At 40.3% G+C, this 23,915-nt stretch overlaps 3 protein-coding genes across 4 annotated transcripts; 2 read left to right on the plus strand and 1 right to left on the minus strand.

The window, feature by feature from the left end:
• Positions 1–27: 27 nt before the first annotated feature.
• On the plus strand, positions 28–16,637 carry LOC114363228 (oxidative stress-induced growth inhibitor 1). 2 transcript variants are annotated; one of them, XM_028318893.1, is made up of 8 exons: positions 28–162; positions 553–652; positions 8,242–8,325; positions 8,892–9,080; positions 11,461–11,570; positions 12,116–12,273; positions 13,964–14,121; positions 15,523–16,637. In XM_028318893.1, the coding sequence occupies exons 1-8, from the start codon at positions 74–76 to the stop codon at positions 16,276–16,278; spliced, it is 1,644 nt and encodes a 547-aa protein (XP_028174694.1). In that variant the 5' UTR covers positions 28–73; the 3' UTR covers positions 16,279–16,637. The 2 variants fall into 2 exon arrangements, with proteins under 2 accessions (XP_028174694.1, XP_028174695.1); XM_028318894.1 differs by lacking the exons at positions 28–162; positions 553–652; positions 8,242–8,325; positions 8,892–9,080 and adding an exon at positions 9,146–9,568.
• Positions 16,638–17,652: 1,015 nt separating this feature from the next.
• Vhl (von Hippel-Lindau protein) lies at positions 17,653–19,185 on the minus strand. Its single transcript, XM_028318896.1, has one exon. It carries the CDS (start codon positions 19,168–19,170, stop codon positions 18,664–18,666), a length of 507 nt encoding a protein of 168 aa, XP_028174697.1. The 5' UTR covers positions 19,171–19,185; the 3' UTR covers positions 17,653–18,663.
• LOC114363230 (trafficking protein particle complex subunit 2-like protein) lies at positions 18,211–23,307 on the plus strand. The gene is made up of 4 exons (XM_028318897.1): positions 18,211–19,436; positions 21,975–22,186; positions 22,678–22,854; positions 23,030–23,307. Exons 1-4 carry the CDS (start codon positions 19,347–19,349, stop codon positions 23,073–23,075), a joined length of 525 nt encoding a protein of 174 aa, XP_028174698.1. The 5' UTR covers positions 18,211–19,346; the 3' UTR covers positions 23,076–23,307.
• The last annotated feature ends 608 nt before the right edge of the window (positions 23,308–23,915 follow it).

The raw sequence follows: 23,915 nt of genomic DNA on the forward strand, positions 1-23,915 counted from the left end.
GACCAGGCTTTAGTCTTTTCCATTGGCAATCAATAACAGCTGTATAAAATCCTCAGGCAACGGCCCCAGCGGGATGGTGACGTCATTCATGCTGGCAGGAAACGTGCCCTACCTGAAGAGAGTGCCAGAAGACCTGCCCATTGACGACATGCTCAGAGCCAGGTAACTTGCAAGTATTTAGAATTTCAGCCATAGGACGTCCACTGCTGAACATAGGCCTCCCCCAATGATTTCCACAATTGCCCGTTTGTGGCGGGAGACGGCATTTAGAATAGAATAATATTTGCGGGAAGCACCTGGATTCGGGCAGCGCAGGACCGGTTGTTGTAGAAATCTTTGGGGGAGACCTTTGTCCAGCAGTGGACGTCATTTGGCTGAATCTAACGAACGAAAGAAAAAATGTATTCAGTATTTCGTTACAACCAAGAAAGTCCGCTGCAGGATATAGGTCTCCCAAAAACCACAACAACCGGTCCTGCACAAGTGACCTGCACATTTGTCCCTCTGATTCTTAGAAAGGTATACCATTTCAATAATCTCTGTGTATTTCAGATTATCAAACCTGCCAGAAGGACAGAATTTATACGAAACAGACTTACTGGAGCTGGCCGAAGGTCTGGAGGGAAGAAGCCAGAACCCCATCCCTTTACTGGTGAGTCTCTTTGATACTAAAATATTGGTCAAAAGACTATTCCCATCTCTCGTTCCCACCGCTGCAACTCCTGTGTAGCCAGGATCTACAGCTTGACCGCCAGTAAAATGGATGCCGATGGGTCAACCAGCTCTGTTTCTTTACGAGATCGAATCAGAAATGAGCGTAAACGAATTAAAGTCGCTGACATAGCCCGACGGATTAGCAAGCCGAAGTGGCAATGGGCAGGGCACACCCAGAACTGACGACTGATGGAGCAGGAAGGTTCTGGAGTGGAGGTCACGTGCCGTGGAACTTCCATGCACAAGGTAGACAGATGACCTCATAAAGGTTTCAGGAAGGCGCTGGATGCAGGCCGCTACCAACCGACTTACCTGGAAATCGTTAGGGAAGGCCTGTTTTCAGCAGTGGACGTCCTGAGGCTGAAATGATGATGATAAATTAATATTGAATGAAATAATAGGCATATGATTATACACTTTGCCTAAGAAGGAAAACCATTGAGTTAGGTAAATAAATAAACTATGAAGCGGATTGATTGCTTACGCAAATAGGGTCGGTAATTGTTTAGTCATGTAATGATTTGTGTAAATTTAACTACTTACAATGAAGTAATTAATTGTATACAGTTAAAGTTCAAGTATTTCAACTAAATGAAGCCAATAGGTAGGTTTAATTTTTGATGAAATTAAAATAATAATAATTGTTAGTTGTTACGGACTTGCAGTAAAAACTTATGGTAGGTAATTTAGGCCTCTATTTTATTTTAAAATGAATTGTTAGGTACAATTTCGCAAAGTTAATGGTGTCGATTATATTACATTATCTGCCTCGCCTCATTGCCATTAATTAAAACACTAATCGCTTAGCAACAAACTAGCAACTTGACACACCCGTTAACCTCTGGTAAGTTTTTTTGAGTGCCCCCCAGTAAATTAATCTTTATCGTGTTTAAAATATGTTCAAAAATATTGCCACGAGAATTGGTTCCTACAACCAAGGTGAAAAAGTTTTGTATGATTTGTAGGTCGCGAAGTAATCATTTGATTGGTAGTTTGAATTAAGCAAATTGTTATTTGCTATTAATAATATAACATACATAATTATCATGAAGTGGTGGTAGAGCAAGCTACATATATTACGGACATGTAAGTGCCCTGAAACATTACAGACATAAATACTGAGGAAAGAATTCGTAAAACTTAATTATCTGTTAGTGTATACTTCACGTGTCATCCACCGTGGTGTCAACAATCCACGTGCGTCTACGCATTCCTCAAGTCAGGAAGCGTTGTCGAGTAGTCATTGTAAGGTGGTAGACGTAAATTACCACGTCTTGTAAACACGATTAAATGAAGAGGCGGTGTGTTGATTATTGAATACGTGCTATGTGCTGTCTTGAGTACACTAGTCGCTATAGCTATAGCTAATTAAATACTAGTGGTTATAGCTCAAAGAGCAGTCCGAGTTAGAGATGAGACGTATTTACTAGAACAGGTCCACACACTAGGTATTTTACAGTACTAAGTGGCACCTATTCCAATTTTTAAAATACTTGATCCACTTAGTATTTTTTAAATTACACGATTTCCGACCCTACCATCAAAGTAATAGAGGTTATTATTGCATAATACGTAGTCGTGTATTACACGCACCGCGTATTTCTCGCTAAGTATTTTTTAAATTACACGATTTCCGACCCTACCATCAAAGTAATAGAGGTTATTATTGCATAATCCGTAGTCGTGTATTACGTGCACCGCGTATTTCTCGCTAAGCTTATGTGCGAACGTAGAGATTCACTCCGTCTCTGTCTGACAAACAAATTTGAGCGCAGGCAGGTGTGAGATAGGAATAGGTGTTTGATGTATTACGTAATTTAAACTCTATTTGTACACAGGTAAGGTTTTGAATATTTTAATTTTTGTTCTCTCTCATCCAGCTCACTCCTTGTTGACTAGCCGGTAAAAAACCAGTTTTTATTCTTCCGACAGGTTTGTTTTGGTTTGTTGTCACGCGTCCGTGATAATTGCATAATTTGTATTGAAATAGTAATTTGATAATTAGATTAAATTGGAATAGTTTTCGAGTGTTGATTAGATAGAATTTAACTCCTGTTTCTGAGAAGTTACCCGCTAAAATACCGGTGGTGACAAAAGTTCCCAGAAATTTTTGGTAGTAGATGACCCATGGGGAGTTTTGTCACCAAGATTTTTTGTCTGTGTTTCTTTGTCAATTTGGGCGTGTTCCTTTACATGTATGGAGATTTGCTATTTTTGACATCAACGTTGATAAATTTAGCGATATCTGTGATATTTCTTTAATCTGTAAGCGTTTTGTGAGCGATGTGAAAAAATGTTGAAATGGAACACTCTCAGTTTGACATGAGCCGTCACACGTCCGATTTTTGAAGTGTTTATTTTTTATAGAAGAAACATTCTATTCTACAAGTTATTCAATTTCAAATTGCATTATTAATACTACGGTTGTATCTTTTCAAAGAAAATTGTATTTTAAAGTCATAATACGTGGATTAGTCCGCACTCCGCACTAGTCGCGTCAAGTATGGTAAATTACTACGTACTAAGTGGAACAGGTATTTGGATCACGTATTAATAAATACTTGGAATAGGTGCACCTAGTATCAAATTTACCTAGTATAACCCATCTCTAGTCCGAGTGAATATAGCAAACGAAACATCATTTAAGTCAATTGCAATCCATTGCTGGGCAATAGTCTTCCCAAGGAGCGCCAGAAATTTGAGGAAGAAGTCTACTAGAAGTTTCCACTATTGGACGTAAGATTATCCTAAGGAGCGACAGACCTTATGGAAGACGTTACACGTATAAGTACTGGCTAATTAGTGATGACACAAGTAAAATTCCACCTCTCGTTCCCACTACTGCAACTCCAGTATATCCAAGATCTACAATTCGGCCACCACCAAACTAGGCATGGAAATATTTGCTACTTTTCATTCATTTTAATTTCATCAAAAGTTCCTTGAATGGTTGAGATTTTATTGGCGGTGGGAACGAAAGTGAGCAATGCTCCCGTACTCAGACTTGGCCTTGGCATGTGTAATTGTGTACTGAATGCACTTATTACAGTCATTTTACAGTCACGTATATTTTTAATCATTAACCAGTACGGTACGCCACAGACCGCGGCCTTATATATAATGTATATTCATATTTTGCTATCGTGGGCCGCGGTGGCGTTCGATAACCTGTTGCCATGCCAACTCATTCATTCATTTGCTGATTTTTGACACCTCGTTGATCTAGTGTGTGTACTAATGTGTGAAAAACTACACATAAGTGCTATACAAACTACTATTGTGGGTACAGTCAGCGTCAAATATACTGGTCCTCACAAAAATCGGCCCACCTACGTTTTACAGGAAACCTCGTTTCTACTGACACAATCATGGTGCCCTAACAATATTGGTGTTATTTGAAAGCCCAATAAATATCCATAGACATAACTTATAGAGAACACATTTAATTTCTTAATAAACGATTAACATATACAATGGTGCTAACATTTGTGGGAAGTGCGAATGCATACGTTTGAAAGTGCTTGTCGCGGGAGGGTTGATTTTTGTGATGACCAGTGTAGTTCGTGACACCCAAAGTAGCTAAAAAATTCGCAACACGTCTTTGTTACTATTCGAATAAGGTTGTGTTGTCGACTTTTTGGCCACTTTGGGTGTCACGAACTATATGACGCTGACTGTACTTATACTGTTATAATACTGTTGCCAGAAAGACACAGCAAAACTTTAAAGGGCGTGGGAAAGCCTTGGAGGGACTTGTTACGAAAATGTCACTTATCGATTGTATTTCAATTAAAAAGACAATGATGATCATAGAGTAGCAAATGCAAGCATATACACTTTATAATTTAAATTGTCTTAAACACAAATTGCATTACATAAACGTACTGATTTTAACTGAAGCATGTAAAAATGTAGAGCTCACAAACAAAAAATAAGCGTTTTTACTTATTACCACATTATGTTTTAATTCGCTTAAGAAGTTATTTGCGGTTGTTTTAAAATATATTTTAATAGTACTAAAGTAGTACCTATCAGCAGATAAAACCAAACGTGTGTTGATACGAGTAGCTTTTAAGAACAAATAAGATTATAAAAAAAAATCTTATCCGAAAATACTTTTTGTTGATTCCACTTTGCCGGTCACGAATCCAAATCCAATATTTTTTTCATTCACTTTTTGCTTAATTTTTTTATCACACGACAGTGTTTCCTATAAAGCTTTGGTTCTTTACAAAGCTGTAGCGGAAGCGGAAAAACGAATGTCCTTTGATGATTGCAACGCCTTGGTTCAATAGTTTTAGACTCTTATTGCAAGCAATTTGAAAAAGGACCCTTTTTGCATATGCCCAAAATACGATTTAATCTGTCCTGTGATTGGTCTAAATATTTTGAACCAATAAAATTAAGGCCTCGATAAAAGTAAAGGCCTAAAAGTGCTTTTTAAAAGCCTACTTGCAAACATTTTTTTTTATTTATCCTTGAAATTGAATCTAGTTTTTTAAGCCTGGTAACCTTATAATCCAAGATAATGAGATTATTTTTCCTATTGTTTTATTTTAAAAGTTAAGGAACTTGCATTCTTTAAATTTATTTCTTAATTGCCGTTTATAATTTTAACTTGAAAGTATTCGCTTTGTATTAATTTATTGATACCGGTAGTAATGTTAATTTATTTACAAATAAATAATTTTGAAAGTCCAATGTCAAATGAATCAATGGACACTTCCTAGAATCCAACCAATTAACATTATTTTAATAGCTTGTGAAAAATAAACTGTAACGGTTGATCAATATTATAAGTAGCGCTAGCGTTGTTATAAATATTTATCAATTATCAATAACTACTTACCTTTAGCCCGTGGCATTGCCTATTAAGTAGAATTAATTTTTTACAACTTTCCTTTCAAAGTTGTCTGTTGTATAAAATCAAGTTTTCTATACTAATCAAATAGACTTTATATCATAAAAATATGAATCAAGGCAAATCAAGGTTAATTCTTTAAATATGACTATCATAAAATATGACATCGATTAGCACTTAGATTATGTTTAAAAACGTACTAAAGATTTTTTAGTGTATGTTGGTTGTCCTAATAAATAAATAAATAAAAATAAGTAATTATGTACCTATGTCCGGCTTTGCCGAAAAGCTACCTCTCGCTACTTTTTCGATCAATAAGATTACAATATAAAAAGTAAAAATGTCCGCTCCGTGTTCGTGATTTATGCGCCCGCGCGTGACTTACTTCGGGTACATGACCTGTGGGTCTTATTCTTATTTTTATTTTATTAATTAATATATTCGATGATTTTAAATTGAAAATTCCTGTCTGCAGAAATCGCATGCACTTTTTTGAAATACAAATTACAATGGCAAAAGAAGAATTATTTTTTCGTCATTTAGCGAATAAAAGAAGTAAAATCTAGTTAGTCTTTGAAAATCATCATTTTTTAAATTTTTTATTTATCGAGCTCTTTTAGCTTTGAACCTACAAAGTTCGTGACACCCCAAGTATCCAAAAAGTTCGCAGCACGACTTGGAATGAGGTTGTGTTGTCAACTTTTGGCCACTTTGAGTGTTATTTGACGCTGACTGTACAATAATTTAAAAAATGGTACCAATACAGTATACCTTAGGTACTGTGATAGAATACATACGTTCCTATCTGCAGTTACTACGAGTTACATACTAACTAATTAATGTTTATCATTAATTATGTGTTTTTTATTCATAACAAATGACTCGCCGTAGAATATTCATTATGCAATGTTTATTTACTCGGAGGAATATAGGTCATAGCCTGGTCAGTGGTCACACTATCAGGTTTGGTGGATCCGGTTTAATTTATTGGAAAAATAATATCATGACCGTGTGGTCTTGGCAGAGTAGAATAGGAAACCGCCACTCTTCCCGTGGATGTCGCAAAAAGGCGACTTTAGTCATAGTCATAAATGTTTATTGCATCATGTTGGTACATTTGGATGGGCCAAATATTATGCGAATATTATTCCTCCCCAACGCGTCTGGCCAAGGGAGTGTATATGTCACCGTAAAATTGTGAATTCCGTCAGATTATAATCTGACGTAGTTAAATTACAATCTAACCTAACCCACTGTTAGTTTACAATCTAACGCGTTATATTATAAACTGACAGAGTTCACAATTTCACGTTGACAATACATGCCAAATCCTCAATTTGCCTCTGGTGGATTAGAGAGTTTGTAAAAAGCGACTAAGGGACAAATATGCGAACATCGGGCCTCCAACCAGTCTAGTTAGCGTAAGATTGTAGGTCAAATCATCCATTTCATAATCATCATTTTAGCCACAGGACGTCCACTGCTGAACATAGGCCCCTGTCTCTCCCAATAATTTCCTCGCCCGATTGGTAGCGGCCTGCATCCAGCGCCTTCCTGCTACCTCCATGAGGTCGTTGGTCCACCTTTTGTAGGCGTCTCACGCTGCGTTTTTCGGTAAATGCCCTCTACTCCAGAACTTTGCTGCCCCATCGACTGTCAGTTCTGCGTACCTGCCCTGCCTATTGCCACTTCAGCTTGCTAAATCCGTCAGGTTATGTCAGCGACTTTAGTTCGTTTACGGACTTGCCTCTGGTAAATTAAAAAGGATTTTTACCTAGTAGGTACGACAATCACCAAGTCAGAAGCCGTCAATATTTTAAACATCCAAACTATTGAAATGAAGGTATTGTTATACATACAAAGTCATTGCTACTCGTGAAGCGTGGCACTTCGGCTTCTTCGGCCTTCGTCTAACAAAGGTTATTGAATTGACTATAAACAAAAAATGGATCGTTCGCGTTTTTATACATCCTTGAACTGTTTTAGTGTCAGTGACTGTAGTAGTTCAAATACGGCCTATAACTGCTATAACTCAGTACCTCTATAAGAATAGCTTCTAACATTTTTGGGGCTAGAACGCGCCGTGATAAAATCTTATCGATTTAGACGACAAATGTATGGGCTTATCGCGTACCTGACCTTTAACTTCATCTTTTCTTTCCCTAATTATCTATTCCTTCTGCTAGATGTCTACTCTCCCAAGATCAAAGTCGACCCTGAATGCTATGGAGAACATTTAAAAGATCATGCAAGTAAATTAAGAATTATGTATTTAATCCCAATTTAACTAATTTTGAAAGCGAAGAAGTTTTATATTGATTAAAGTCAAATAAACATGTGAGTTAGGGAGTAATTTTGCAAAAGTAAAAATGACAAATGATTCGTGAACCACAGTAAACGTTCAAAATCCTTTGAACTGCGTCAAATTTGTGGCCTGCTGATGAGCGAACTCTCTCTTTCCCTGAAGAAATACCAAAAAAAAGATGACGTCTCTAATTTACTTGTTTTTGTTTGTAAGAACAATGTTTACTCCTAATTTTACAACTCAACAATGAAATTACTTTTCGATTCAATTCACGCAGCGTTCTTGACATAGAATGCTCAATGTCTAACAAGTAATTGAATGGAACGGCGATGTCAATAAATGATTATGTACCATGTTTCAGATGGACAACCTTCTGAGGCCATGCGCTGACCTGGGCATCCCAGCTGACCCTCTGATCGAGTGGAAATATGACGTTGAGAAACAGGTAAGAAGAATTAATTCTACTTCTTCTTGTCGTGTCGACAACAACATACAGTGTCAGCCCAAAACTCCGCCACAAGAGTGGCGTTGTCAGTTCATTAAATCTTCCTGCGTGTAGTTGTTTGGGCACGCAGGGCACAACACCATGACGTGTTTCGTCGACTGGGGAACAAAACCACACTTGCACTCCTAGTTTGAGCCATCCAAGAATCCCCAATCCAATTACTTATTATGTAAAGCAAAGTAAAACTTTGTTTACGTTTACGTTACCTTATGCTTCATCTTATCTCATCATGTCTCGCCTGTCGTAGTCCGTTATGAAACACTAACGGCCGACAAACAGTAAAAGTTAGCGCACATAGAGGCGGGAAAGCAATCTGATAGCGACCTAGCCCTAGCGCGAAACGGTGAACCGGTGGTAGTGGTGGTAGCGCGAACTAGAACAAAAATATCGCCCCTGATCGCGACCGCTTTCCTGTTCTTCCCGCCTCTGTGTGTGCTGACCTTATAGGTCACGTTTTTCCCGCCGGAAAGTCAAACTGACTTTAAATGACACGAAATCTATTTCAGATCTCGCACATAGTGCTGGGGCGGGGCCCGCCCGGCGGCGCGTGGCATACCTTCCCGCCCGGAGTGCGGACGCTTTCACCCGGCGCGTGGTTGTCACTACCACCGTTAGCTGCCGCCGCGCCTGGGAGGCTGAGGGCGCGGGCTGTGGCCGATTATTGTAGGAGATACGTACGAGTTTGTAGGCTACAGGTACGTACTAATCTCCATCAGCAGGGTTGCAGGTCCTGTACTAGAACCTCCATCATCATTAGGGTGCGCACGCGCCGTCACCGATTACTTTTGACGCTATGTGCGCGTGCGTAGATACACCTACAAGTCTGCAGATTACAGGTACGTCCTAGAGCCTCCGTCATTATTAGGGTGCGCAAGCGCTGTGGCTGATTACTACCGGCGCTATAGACAAACAAGCAAAAGTTTGTATGATTGGGGCAGTAGGTCAGTACTACGAATACAGACTCCACAACCAGTTCCCGCCCGGCGGCGGCGTAGGTATTTACTATAGTTTCCATTACACTAGTTTCCATCACAAGTGGCATACCTTCCCGCCTGGAGTGCGGACGCTTTCACCCGGCGCCTGGTTGTCACTACCACCGTTGGCTGCCGCCGCGCCTGGGAGGCTGAGGGCTCGAGCTGTGGCTGATTATTGTAGGAGATACGTACGAGTTTGTAGGCTACAGGTACGTACCTACAAAAGTGTCTATCATCAGAGTTATTAGATCAGTAGGCTAGGTACTACACGCTCCATCATCATCAGGGTCCGTCACCCTATAACTTTCGCGCGTTCTATTCTATCATCAGAGTTGTAGGTCAGTACTGGAGGCATTAGCCTCCATTACACAATGGAATACGATCACACGTTCCCCCAATTAAATTAAATAATGTTTTGCAGCTCTACGAAATTGATATTGCACATCGTTGACCGGTTTTCACAAAAGCGAAGTGGAAATAACGAAATCTGATTGGTTATTCAAAACACTTCTCCGCTCTGCATTAGTGAAAACCAGGCCTTCGGCTGTGGCCATGCTTTTGACAGCCTTTTAAGGCTGGTTTTAAGTGTCACGCGGACCGTCCGGTGCGGACCCGCTCCGCACGGCCAATCTGTATGAACTTCTAGGGAGCGTTTTAGAGTAATACGGTCCGGAGGAATCGCTCCGCTCCCTAGCAGTTCATACAGATCGGCTGTGCGGAGCGATCCGCACCGGCCGGTCCGCGTGACACTAAAACCAGCCTCAATGGATGAAGCATTTGCGACATAAATATGTCGGCTCGTCAGGGATTCGAACCTCAGATATTGTGGGCGAAATAGGGTATCGTGCAATGAGAATGAGACTTGTGTTCGAACACTTTTAATAATCGTCAGAGTTCAAAATCAGCACTTAGTTCTTAGTATTACAATCTAGACTTCGTCGAGCGATAAAATAGGCACTAGGTGAAACGTGGGACAGTTCCGTGACGATGTCTTCTCTTGTCGGCGTCCGGAGCGAAAGTGAGTAGTGTTGCCGATCGATAGTCGACTATCGATAGTCTATCGATAGTCAAACTATCGCAAGACTATCGATTGGCCTATCGAGAGTATCGATACTGTCGATAGTATCGATACTATCGATAGCTCAAAACAAGGCAATACTATTGAATATGTGCAATACTATCGATACTATCGATAGTATTGTTGCTCGTGAAGAATAAACTCTCGATAGTATCGATACTATCGATAGTATTGTCGCTTTTGAATAAAAAGCTATCAATACTATCGATAGTATCGATACTATCGATTGTTTTAGACTATCGATTGTTCTAGACTATCGATAGTTTGGCAATTTACAATAGTATCGTTTACAATATTTGGGTATAATAGTCAATAGGCACAACAATAGGGTTAATGGAATACTTGAATTATTTCATATAGTTAACCATAACATTAAATTATATTTTTCCAAAATTGGCAATACATTTTATTTGTCGTACTTAACTAATGCAGGTAGTTTTAAATACAAGTGAGATTATTATTGTTAGTTATAATATGTTTAGTTGGTAAGTCAAGCAAAACATTTGAAATATTATAAAAATGAATTTAAACATACCCAATACTATTGCAAATTTACAGACTATCGATAGTCTAGAACAATCGATAGTATCGATACTATCGATAGTATTGATAGCTTTTTATTCAAAAGCGACAATACTATCGATAGTATCGATACTATCGATAGTTTATTCTTCACGAGCAACAATACTATCGATAGTATCGATAGTATTGCACATATTCAATAGTATTGCCTCGTTTTGAGCTATCGATAGTATCGATAGTATCGACAGTATCGATACTATCGATAGGCCTATCGATGGAGAAGGCTTTTTCCAATGAAAACTATCGATAGTTTTACTATCGATAGTTCGGCAACACTAAAAGTGAGTTCGATCCATCCCGCCGTGACCGTTACGACTCTGTCGAAGCGCGCCAAAGCGGTGTTGCGCCGATTCGCCGCTAGGTGGCGCACTTGCGTTTCACTTTAGTGTCCGTACTCATGACCGTCTGCGACAAATATTTAAAGTGTTTGGTGGTTTCCAGAGGTACTTCCGCAGCGGCGCGGTGGTGACGAGCGTGACGCGCGCGCCCCGGGTGGCTGCGCCGCGGTGCGTTGCGTCGTGCCCGCTGCAGGCCGGCTTCTGGGTCTCGGGGTGAGTACAATATTACTAAAGCCCGGTCCGTAAGCACGTAGAATTTTGTCCAATGACCCCAAGCTACCCATCCCTATCGCTCGCGCGTAATTATGTTGCTGTCGCGCTCGCACACTCACTGCGGGCGCCCGTCGCCGCACAGTCGCGACTATACCACCATACTAGTTTTATAATGGTTATTTTGTACAGAGAGGCTCTTCTAGGTAGCTAAGTAGGACTTCATAATAAAATTGATGTTTACTATCTGTGGTGCATCATATCTTTTCATAAAGGTTTTAATTTAACCTTTGTTTTGTCACCTGTCATCCTTTTTGCACTGGAGGGAAGTCGAACCTAAACTTCGAACTCCTCCAATGTTCTTCTGATTAATTTCGTTGCGTCCAATGATAGTTTAACTTTCTCCTGGGACAAACGACCTTCAGTGGTTGGTTTTTACTTGAGTGGTGTAGGTCCTGGCTATACAAGAGTTACAGAGGTGAGAATAGTCCCGTTTTGTAGTTGTTATTTTAATTGCACACTAAAGATTTTCTGTCTATCTATTCCAGCTTCGACGTGTGTGAAGGCCGTGCTTTCCGCTACTTATGCCGGCGCGTGGTGGTGGCGTGCGGCGCCGGCGCCAGACCTAACTCACTACCACATGCGACAGATGCACTACACGCGCTCGCTGATATAGAGCAGGCGCTTACTGAGCTGGGAGACTGCGGTAAGTCCTGAACGAATCATAATCTTTCTTTTCACAGTCCAGCTACCTTCCTCTCACTCTAAGGTGGCCCCCCTCACATTCAAGCTGCCCCTGTTCCTTTACCTAAGCGCTGGCCCCCTCTCACTCTGAGCTGGCTCCCTACCTCTAAGCTGGCCCCCTCTCACTCTAAGCTGGCCTCTTTTTTCTCTAATCTGGGCCCCTCACTAAGCTGGCCCCCTCTAAGCCGACCCCCTCACTCTAAGCTGGCCNCCCCTCACTAAGCTGGCCCCCTCTAAGCCGACCCCCTCACTCTAAGCTGGCCCCCTTTCACTCCAAGTTGCCCACCTCTCACTCTAATCTGGGCCCCTCTCACTCTAAGCTGGCTCCCTACCTCTAAGCTGGCCTCCTCTCACTCTAAGCTGGCCTCCTTTCACTCTAATCTGGCCCCCTGTCACTGTAAGCAGGCCCCCTCTCACTCTAAACTGGGCCAGTCTCACTTAGTTGCCCGGCCCCTTTCTTACTTCCCCTCTCCTTCCTTCGCACTCTTTAAGCTTTCCCTTTCTCCCTCTCACTCTAATCCTCCTTTCGCTACTCATGCCGGCGCGCGGCCCAACAGCCTGCCCCACGCCACAGATGCCTTGCACGCGCTCGCGTATATTAAGCATGCTCTTACTGAGCTGGGAGATTGTGGTGAGTCTAACTTTAAGCTATTCCCTCCTTCTCTCTCACTCTAAACTGTTCGAGCACGTAGAATTTCGTCCAATGACCCCCAGCTACCCATCCTTATCGCTCGCGCATAATTATTATTGCTGTCGCGACTGTGCGACGGGCGCCCGCAGTGAGTGTGCGAGAGAACAGACGCGCTACACCCGCTCAGTGAACTAGTAAACTGTGGTAAGTACCCCCTCTGACCTCTTACTTGAGCTGCCTCCCCTCCCCCTCGTTTCACTCGAAACTACTCTCCCTCTCACTCTTAGACTGCCCCTCCTTCCCTCACTCAAAGCTGCCCCCTCTCACTCTAAGGCGACCCCGTCTCACTCTAAGCTGCTCCCTCCTTTCGTTACTTGTGCCCTAATTCATTACCGCACGCGACTGATGCCTTGCACGCGCTCGCGGATATAGAGCAGGCTCTTACTGAGCTGGGAGACTGCGGTAAGTCTAAACGAATTCCTTCTCTCCTCCCTCTCCCTCTAAGATGGCCTCCCTTACTTACTCTAAGCTGGCCCCCACTTACTCTCCTCCCCCCCTTTCTATCCCACTGTATGCTTTCCCCCCCGAGACGATCAATCTTTTTTTTTTTTTTTAATGGCAACCAAACATCTATGGGNCCTCTCTGGGAGGTTTATTTCTGCCAATGTCGAGTGAAAATTGACATAGTTATCAATAGAACGTGGGTGTTTCAGTTCTATTGATTTTTCATGGATTCCGTGGAGTTAAGTATGCCCGTAAGCAGGTTTCGAGACGCCACCGGGTCCAAAGCGGGTTGTTCATACGACAACCCACTCGACACTCGATGCGCGCTCAAATTCGAAGTATTTCAATGTTTTTTATAATTTATCACTTCACTGCACTTTAGAACACAAAATAACACCAAATTTGTACACTAAAGTCCATTAAATAATAAATTGGTCAAAAAATCATGAAATTCGTGTGACGTACTTTATGGATGGCCCCTAATCTTTTTAAAAAAAATCTTATTTTCTTGTTCCAGGCGGCACGCACACAGCGCTAGTGGTGGGTTCCGGCGCGAGCGCAGCGGACGCGGTGGGCGCGGCGCGCGCGCGCGGCGTGCGGGCGCTGCACGTGCACCGCGCGCCGCCCGCCGCGTTGGCTAGGCTGGACCCGCAGGAGTATCCCGACTACTGCCAGGTCAGTAGCCATAATACAATTTAAACGGGACTATTCCCACCTCTCGTTCCCACCACTGCAACTCCTGTGTAGCCAGGATCCGCCATAAAAACCCAACCAATGAAGGTCAAGTTTGTCCCGGGGGAAAGTTAAACTGTCATTGGATCCGCAACGAAATTAATTAGAATAACATAGGTAGGAGGAGTTCGAAATTAAAAGTAGGCGCACACCGTTGATTTTTAGTCGGCCGATAGTTGTGTCCGTTTTTAAATTGTATGAAGAATCGGCCAAATCGAATCGGCGTAGTGTGCGCACTCCCATACTGATCAACTGCCCGACTAAACTATCGGCCGACGAAAAATCAACGGCGTGCGCCTACTCTAAACGTCGCTATAGTGGATGGTTTACACGTGTAGGTAACGAAATTTTAACTTAATTTCAAGTGATTAAATTGCATCGTAACTAAATTTTAACTTAATTCCAAACGTCCAGCTCTTTTAATTTACTATGAAACTGCTTGTCAAAACGTGTCAAATAACAAGCCCCGCCCACCAACTTGACAGAAAAACCAAGTAAAAATTTAGTTACCTACTTATCTACTTAACACGTGTTAATTAAAAGCTTTAACCAAACCAACGCGTGCAGATCGCGAATTTGGAAAGCGCGACCCATAACAGTCCGGGCGACCTGTCATTGGCCTATGATCGCGCCGTCAATGGAGATGTGTAAAGCCTGGTCCGTGAGCACGTAGAATTTTGTCCAATGACCCCAAGCTACCCATCCTTATCGCTCGCGCATAATTATGTTGCTGTCGCGCTCGCACACTCACTGCGGGCGCCCGTCGCACAGTCGCGACAGCAATATAATTACGCGCGAGGGATAAGGATGGGTAGCTTCAGGTCATTGGACAAAATTCTACGTGCTTACGGACCAGGCTTTACATGTATTGCCGAACTTAACTGGCGATGTAGCTAGTAGAACTGATGACCGTTGCGCGTTGTCACAAAAGTTCTCGAGTGGCGACCACGGGCTGAAGACGGAAAACCAGACGATGATCTAGTAAAAATAATAGAGATAATTTGACACACAGAGAAAAACAAAGAACAATTTTTATACCAGGTTGAAAAAGTGAGATTTATTGCGCATACGCGCAGTTAATATTTGTGTGACAGACCGAAATAAATGCAGGAAAATTTATTTTTGAAGAAATTCTTCAATTGGAATTCTTCTTAAATTGCAATTCTTCTTCATTTTCCAATTTAATTAAAAATTCTTGCCAGTGCTAACATAATATTATGGTCAAAATCAAAAGTAAGACCTAGTGGCGTCACGTCATTTTTCCCCTATGCGGCGTCTACCCTACCAGCCAGCTAGGCTATATTTTGATTAAACAATTGCTAACTAAAACATTATCTATTACAGGTCTACAAAATGATGTGCGACGGCTCCAAAGGCAACTACCCCAACTACAAGTCGTTCCCGGACCACGTGATCATCGACGTCACGCCCGAGGTCACCGACCCCGCCTGCGGACACGGCCTCAAGCGCGTGCGCCTCCTCGACCTGACCACAGACCACGTGACCGAGGTCACCGTCTCTCTCATAGCGGTCCTCATCGGATCCAAACCAGACCTCTTCTTCCTCCAAACAAACTTCAACCTCAACTGCATACAACAAGACGACTGCATCAACTGCCTCCAAGAAAAACACGTCAAGAAAAAAATGGACGACGAACGCAAGGAATGCTTCCTCAAAAACCACTGGATGAACTTCAAAAACGTATTGGAACAAGGCATCAATAGCTGCAAATCTAGGTACTTGAATTATTCCGAGATAAACGGGAACACAGACACAAAATGTGAACTGTCAGACTGCAACAGACGGCCGGAGAAGACGAGATGCGCGTGCGATAAGACTGAAGAAATCATTCCGGACAATTGCGAGTGCCAGGCTAACCCGTATTCGAGCGGGATCGGTTTCGGTATCGATCCCAAGAAGCCTGTCGATGGGAGAGCGAACCCAGTGGCCATAGACAAGAGCACGCACGAGCTGCTAAACGGCCCCAAAGGTGTCTATGCCCTCGGGCCGCTGACTGCGGACAATTTCGTCCGCTTCATCCCGGGCGGCGCCCTGGCACTAGTAGCGCACATACACAAAGACAAGAAGTCAGCCGAGTGACTTGCCATACCTAAAGTGATTGTGATTTCAAATACTTAATTGTTTTTTTACAATAAATTATTTTTTATACCCTATACTTTGTTTCACTTGCATTTTAATTAATCTTGCTTTTAAAAGACATTATATCTTGCCAATAGAGTAAAAAAAATACAATTATAACTCAAAAGCAACAAGGAGAATAATCAAATACACTCATAGACATCAATGTATATTTTAATTCCATCAAAATTGTATATTTAAACAACATCAAAAGCTAAAAAGTAATATGGCATTCTTAGAGTTAATTCCTTAAATACTAAATGACTGTCGGTACAAGGTAGGTAGATAGGTCAAAAATAGTTTGTATCTTTAAATATAATTAATAGTTAAATAAAAAATTAGATTTCTCAAACACTAGATTGATAGAGGTTAGAAACTCGTATGGTATATGGATAAACTATTAATCACATAAAACAAGAATAAATCATATTATCAAAGTAATATTAGAAATAATTAGGTACCAAAATATGAATTTAATTGTCAATTAGTGAAGTAGAAATTGGGAAACATTTAGTAGTAGAAAAAGTGTAGGCCTAGTGCGTTTATATTTGGCTTATTACCTAATTTTGTTGGTATAATTAATTATAATTAATAATCAACATTCATTACCTAACAGATTAATTTAACATTTAATTGGATTTCAAGTTATAAAAATAAAATAACTATACAAAATACAAATAATTATATAAATGCAACCATCTTTTTCTTAGCACAGTACATTGTATACTCGTACATTCCATCTAAAGTTATGTACCTACATCACAGATTAAATTATAAGAGTCACAATAAAACTATCGTACATAATTAAATGTATGTTGACAGTATGTAATTTTTAATTTATATGTAATTTATTTTTAATTAACTTAATCCATCACAAAGTCTAAATAACATTTATGGGATATACAATAGATTTTTATAAAAATTTTGATTCGATATCTTCTTGATCACAAGATTCACAAGTCAGTTCCACACCAAATCCAAATATTCAAAGAGAAGAGACAAACATCGCTTCATAGCACCGCCTAATAATTAGTGCAATCTCTAGTGCACCTAATTATGGCCCAGAACACACGGTGAAACGCAACGAAACAGTTTCGTTTCAGTTGCGTTTCACCGTGTGTTCTGGGCCTATTTCTTTCCTTTTGTTCTATCTATCTAAAACTTGAAATAATCATGGACTTATTCTCAAAAATTTTACGTCCATAATCAGTCGATTTACTTTTAAAGAAAATAAAAGATATTTTTGCCAGTTCCTGGCGCAAAGTTTTGCACCTGAACTAATAGAAGTGTGCATGCACGTCAATACTTCAAGAACTTTTATCAATTATGCATAACAATTTTGTAACGTATCGCTCAAAACGATGATTATCTAAATATCCTTAGCAATTCAGTCTCAGATGTTACCCCTTACATACGAAACAATTCCAAATATTATCCATTCCCAAGCTCGTTTTTAGGAGTGCCCCATTTTTAGGCGTTTACTCCCTTAAAGCTTGTCATTAAATTCTTATCTTTGATAATTTTTTCGATTAGGTACCTACCATAAATTGGTTCTGCTTTGCTTCAAAATTGGAAAACAATTGTTTTTCCATCATAATTTGGACTTATTCGAAGGTACCCTTTTAATCCCCTAAGATTGAGAAGCAAAATAGGTAAAAGCAAAACCTTTGGTTTTACGTACATTTTAGAAATGTTTTTGTAATAATTACAATTTTATTTTAGCTGTTATTAATCATTCTATGCATTAACAAGCCATCTTGCCATTATCACATTTGAAATTAAATCATTAATTTATTAACTTAACAATTAATTAGAAATAAAATATGTCTTACCTGTGGTCTTACTGCAAATGGGGAAGTAATAAATAAAATTAAAAAAAACATTAAATTACAAATTAACCACAGAAGATAATCCGCTAGATAACATTGAGCATATTGCAACAAGTCAAGACATAAGTGTCTTAAGATTACGCTAAAATTATAGTTCGCCCTTAATTTATACAATTTAAGGGACTTCGATAAAAAATATGTACACTAATTAAATGTTGTTTAAAGAAAGGACTTAAACTTATTGATTTTTGGTTTAAATCACGAATTAAAAAGGCAGCACTTAATGTAATTTATAATGTTAATAGTAGTAAGATAGGAACAGAAAGATATTTATAATATCAGTTACTTAGTTTCGCTTTTGGATAGGCTACTATCAGAAATGAACTCAATCCACAAAATGATCTTAAGCACATAATTCAAACCATATCTTACTGACTAAACAAACCAGAAAGGCCCCCGCCACAGATATAAAACTAATAAGTACTGCCGTCCGCCCATTTGTATCCAAAACCATATATCAGGAGCGCTGCGGCGGAGGCGGTGTGTTCTGAATAGCTAAGATGAGGCCCTCTAAGTCTCGGGACAGCTCGCGGGGCAAGCCAAGGGCGGGCACCCGCGTAGGACATTTTAAGTGCTGAGCCAAAAACAATAGAGCAGTTTTCCGTAGGGACCTTACCTGGACGCAAACAAACCAGTTGGTCCGGTGCTGCACCCCCGCCAGGCAGCTGGGAGCTCTGAAGAACCTCTTGTTGTGGATTACGTAGTTCTCGTTAGTCGTCGGATCGGTGAACTCCCAGGGATGAGTGACGTAGGTGTCCACGTTGAAATATGTGCGTGGCTGCATCCGCACATAATGACGACGGAGGCCTTGGAAATCGATCCACCAGATGTCTACCGGGCGCGACACGCTATTTACGAAACGTATGTAAATAGCTTGCTCGGAAGCCGTCGAGCGCACCATGACACGCTCGCCGCGTTCGTTCGTCTCGTAAAAGTGGTGAATGTCTTCATCGTTACCTGCCATTTTAAAATCTGGATTCTGGACCACAAATCGATCAATCAACACATTGCCCTAAATCACCTATGATGCAACTTCACGCAGACGTCCGCGTCCGATGGTATTAAATAATCAATAAAATTATTGTCATGCACACGTATGTACGCCAATAAAGTTTTTCAAAGTTTCCCGCCTTGTATGTAATGTTAGTTGTAAGCTGTTGGCAGCACCAATTTACTTCCCGTCAACATAGAGCAACGATGGCTGTTTGTGTCGCAGTTATTGGCAAAGATGTAAGTTTTTCAGTCATTTTAAGTACCTAAACACATTTTAACTTATTTATTTCACCAAAAATCACCTCTAAGAACATTTTCAAACACAGTCTTGATCTATTTTTGGAAAATCAGTAAATTTTACACGTCACTTTGTTTTGGTGTCATTCATGAACCATAGACCACCATAGACAGACACCAATGAGAAAGATCGATTTTAAGGGGCGGTGTAGATTTTGTAAAAAAATTTTTTAAAATCGGCTTTCTTATAAAAATAAGTTTTAGGACGATTTTCAGAAACTTTAAAATAAAATTATATTTCACTACGTGAATAATGAAATATTAGACCTTTTTATTACGTTGTAATAAAAAAATAACATGCATGCAGAAAAATGTAACACATAGATGGCGCTAGTGTTACAAATAGGTCGCTCAAAGAAAGTTGAGGCGAACATATCCTCACACCTATGTAAAATTTGAATACAGAAAACAAACAACACATTGAAGTTCAAATGTCAAATACAGTAGTTACCAGCCAACCATGTTCATGTTGTTAAATGTTTGCAAGCGAGACAGAAAGCACTTTGTCAGTCCGACTTAGAGATGGGTTTCCACCCGGGTAAAAACCCACATGAGGGTAAAAACCCGTTTCATTCCACCCGTGGGTGTTTACACCGGGTGAAAACAAATAATTTTATAATTATTTCAATTGGTATCTTTTCTTTATTTTTATTGAATTTTTCTCATTTAAGTTTATTGATTAATAAGTAATAAGTCAAATTTAACACTAATATGCAGTGTCCGACCGAAACTAGTTTTACGACCGAAACCGAAACCGAAAACGAATTTCGGCAACGGTGTCTATTTCGGCCGAAACCGAAACCGAAACCGAAACTTCCTTACAAGGCTCATATTTTGAGGGAAAAATAAAGAAAAAGTTATTATAATCAGTCAGTCTTTATTGTTTTCTCTTTCAATTGCATTAAAATTGAACTTATAAAGCGCCTTTTCGAATCGCTAAAATAAAATGACAGTGGGCGGGGCACATAGCTCGTAGAGCTGATGGCCGCTGGGGCAGGAAAGTTCTTGAGTGGCGACCAGTAGCCGGAAGACGTAGCGTGGGCAGGCCTCCCACTAGTGGACCGACGATCTGGTGAAGGTCGCGGGAGGTGCCTGGATGCGAGCGGCGCAGGATCGGTCATCGTGGAAATCCTTGGGGGAGGCCTTTGTCCAGCAGTGGACGTCTTAAGGCTGAAACAAACAAAAGCGCCTTTTTACTCTAAAAGGTATCAAATAATGTATTAAAAAAGAAAAAGAAGGATTTATAGTCTAGATTTTTTTTAATTACTCGCAATATTCAGGACGACAACATCTACATAACCCCTCCCATGGTCGGGTCTTTACCTTAATAATTTCTCAAAACAAAATTGGTAGTACGTAAGTTAGTATCTACTGTACTTGCCACTTGGATACCTTGGTGATAAATACTTAAATGAACTTTGAAACTCTGAATCCATAATATTATCACCATGAAATGCACTATAGTCATTACTAACTACCTAACTAATGTTTGTTTACGTATAGCATTTGCGAACCAAAAAAAAGGTAGGTATAGGTTAGATTAAACTTGATTATACTTTTATTAGTCATATTGAATATTTTTTTTTATGTTTACTACCTGCTCTTATGTTATAACGACATAAAACGAGATAAAACTTACCAAATTCAAAATAAATCACTCGAATTTTTTTTTTAATGAGGGATCGGATTCATTCACTCATTCAACGCGCCGAACATGACCGATAACAGCGCGGAAACTCCCGAATGCATATTCGGTTTCGGTCGTAGTTTCGGCAAGTTTGCCGCCGAAAACGAAACTAAACCGAAACTCGTGTTTTTACCGAAACTCAACCGAAAACGAAACCGAAACCGAACATTCGGTCGGACACAATATGCATTTATATCGTGGCCAAATCGTAAAATTGATCACGTTATGATGATGTGACCAATTATTTTATAAAATGGTGTTATTTCAAGAATCGTTGAACCGATTTAGAAGAAATTTAGTAGGAACACAATAATTTGTGATCATGGCAAGGACATGGAGGGGGGGGGGGGATTCCAAAGATGTCAAACTCTCTCTTTGATGACATTACGGTATAAAGTTACAAATAACAACACCAACTACAAAGTACTTCTGCTTAAAAACTTGAAGTCGAACCGCCCTTCCGCCACTGTAACGCATTGTAACGTTTTTCAAGACATCCTCTCCCCCCTGATTGCATTACGTAACACTAGAACGCCCCCTTAGCAACAAATACCACTTCTCACTTTAAAAAAAACGCTATTTTTGTTTTCACCCACCAGAATGGGTGATAATGGGTAAAAACCGGGTTCTTACCCAAATCACCCAGTTTTAACCCAATCGGGTGAAATGGGTTTTTACCCACTACCCATCTCTAGTCCGACTACGCAGTTAAAAAAAGTCCATAGGATTAGGTGCTTTTGGCATTCTACTACACAATACGAAATTAGTAATGAAGTCGATATTTTTTCCAGAACTCCCCGTTATACATAGGCGGTATCGGCAATGATTCCGGGTCAGACAACGAGCTATCACGACAATGGTTGGTCCACACCGCCCTTGATGCATTGGAGGAGCGTCTTACCACCAGCAGCAATGGCGCTGCTGGCGCCAACGCGAATGCAGCCCGCACTGATATGAGAGACCTGTATTTGGGACTTTTGTACTCTACTGATACGCATAAAATGTACGTTAACTATTTTTAACATGACTGTAATTAAGCAGGCACTAACTTTCTCTTTCAGTTCCACTTAAAGTAGGCGCACACCGTTGATTTTTCGTCGGCCGATAGTTTAGTCGGGCAGTTGATCAGTATGGGCATGAATGGGAGTGTGCACACTACGCCGATTCGATTTGTCCGATTCTTCATACAAATTAAAATCGGGCACAACTATCGGCCAAAAAATCAACGGTGTGTGTGGTGTACTACTACACAAATAAAGAGTGTGCGCTATGGCAACACTGACTAGTACGGCGCGGTGGGGGGTCAGTCGTAGTCGGGCCGCCACACGGGACGGACGTCAGTGCTTGCACTAGCTTACACAGTGAACATATATCAGTGTTTTATTTAAGACACCACAGTGTGCGCCTACTCTTACTATGATTGACCAAAAAGAACATTAGACAGCTAAGTCTTTTATTACGAAAAAATATACCTATGCTTTAAAAACATTCCAGTTACGGCTATGTGACCAACACGCGCATCAAGCTGGTGCTTGTAACGAGCTCTACGTCACCCAGCGGCAGCAATATCCGCGACGCAGAAGTCCGCACAGCACTGCGACGACTGCACGCGTTGTATGCCGACGCCATTTGTAATCCTTTCCATCTACCAGGAGACCCCATCTCTTCCCAGTAAGTAAAAATAGTAAAATGAAGTATGCTTCTAAACCAATTTGCTACTAATAAAAGAACACTTTCCTATAAAATAATGACCTATTAAAACTTGTGTTCTTTATGAATGTAAGCTGTCCGAGATAAAATTAATTCTTTATTGATAATTTTAATTTTATTCATCTTTTATTTTCAGGAAGTTCGACAAGCAAGTGAAGAATTTAATGCTGAACAACGTCTGATTTAAATTACATACATCATTTTTGCCCGTTGTATAATTTATATGATTAGTAAGCCAGAAATATCTAAACAACTTTATCTGAATTATGTGAATGCATTGGGGGACATGGAGGGTGATATGTGATAAATGATAATCTAGCTATGCTTTACCAACACTACTGGCCCCGTCGTTAAAATAATGTTTTATTTTAATTTTAGTACTTTAATTTATATTATTAAATGATACCTACCGTTCAAGTGATTTTTATTAACTATTCACACTGATTCAACGAGGAAGCTCTTGGCCTGTATCTCACCTGATGATCAGGCCGAAGGTGGAAGCGAATGCTCAGATAGCATAATATTATTACGAGTATAACTTCTTTAAATCACGAAAGCGAGTGAGTGAGCTCGCTCGCCTTCGTGGACAAGTCGTTTATTTATGCCAATATCACGTGGAAATTGATGTTTAACACGAACAAAAGAACATAGGTGTTTTAGTTCTATTGTTTTTTTGTATTCAATGGAAACAAAAAGTACTCACGTAGCCAGGTTTCAAGACGCCCATCGCGTTGGGTCCAAAGCGATTTGATCCCACAACAACTCGCTGTGAACTCGCTTGACACTCGATTCGCGCTACAATTCAAAGTGTTTCAATGTTTTTATAAATTTATCACTTCACTGCACTTTAGAACATAAAATAACACCAGATTTGTTTACTAAAGTCCATTAAATAATAAATTAAAACAGATCGACCATGTTTTCCGTCCTATCGGTTCAGCTACCCGCCACGGAATCCTAAACTTGTAGGAGTTGTAGGTGGCGTTAGTGATTACATTACAACTTCAGTTTTTTCATTAAAA

This window comes from Ostrinia furnacalis, unplaced genomic scaffold, assembly GCF_004193835.3.
Source record: "Ostrinia furnacalis isolate ACB-3 unplaced genomic scaffold, ASM419383v2 OfSCF7032, whole genome shotgun sequence".
NCBI classification, from domain to species: Eukaryota; Metazoa; Arthropoda; class Insecta; order Lepidoptera; family Crambidae; genus Ostrinia; species Ostrinia furnacalis.

Excerpts from the sequence above, each read along its gene's own strand:
- LOC114363230 (XM_028318897.1), top strand. The coding sequence starts at position 19,347 with ATGTTAGTTGTAAGCTGTTGGCAGCACCAATTTACTTCCCGTCAACAT. Across the intron at positions 19,437-21,974 it reads TCGCAGTTATTGGCAAAGAT|AACTCCCCGTTATACATAGG; the intron begins GTAAGTTTTTCA and ends TATTTTTTCCAG. Across the intron at positions 22,855-23,029 it reads GGAGACCCCATCTCTTCCCA|GAAGTTCGACAAGCAAGTGA; the intron begins GTAAGTAAAAAT and ends TTTTATTTTCAG.
- Vhl (XM_028318896.1), bottom strand. The coding sequence starts at position 19,170 with ATGGCAGGTAACGATGAAGACATTCACCACTTTTACGAGACGAACGAA.
- LOC114363228 (XM_028318893.1), top strand. The coding sequence starts at position 74 with ATGGTGACGTCATTCATGCTGGCAGGAAACGTGCCCTACCTGAAGAGA. Across the intron at positions 11,571-12,115 it reads GCCGGCTTCTGGGTCTCGGG|CTTCGACGTGTGTGAAGGCC; the intron begins GTGAGTACAATA and ends TATCTATTCCAG. Across the intron at positions 14,122-15,522 it reads AGTATCCCGACTACTGCCAG|GTCTACAAAATGATGTGCGA; the intron begins GTCAGTAGCCAT and ends TATCTATTACAG.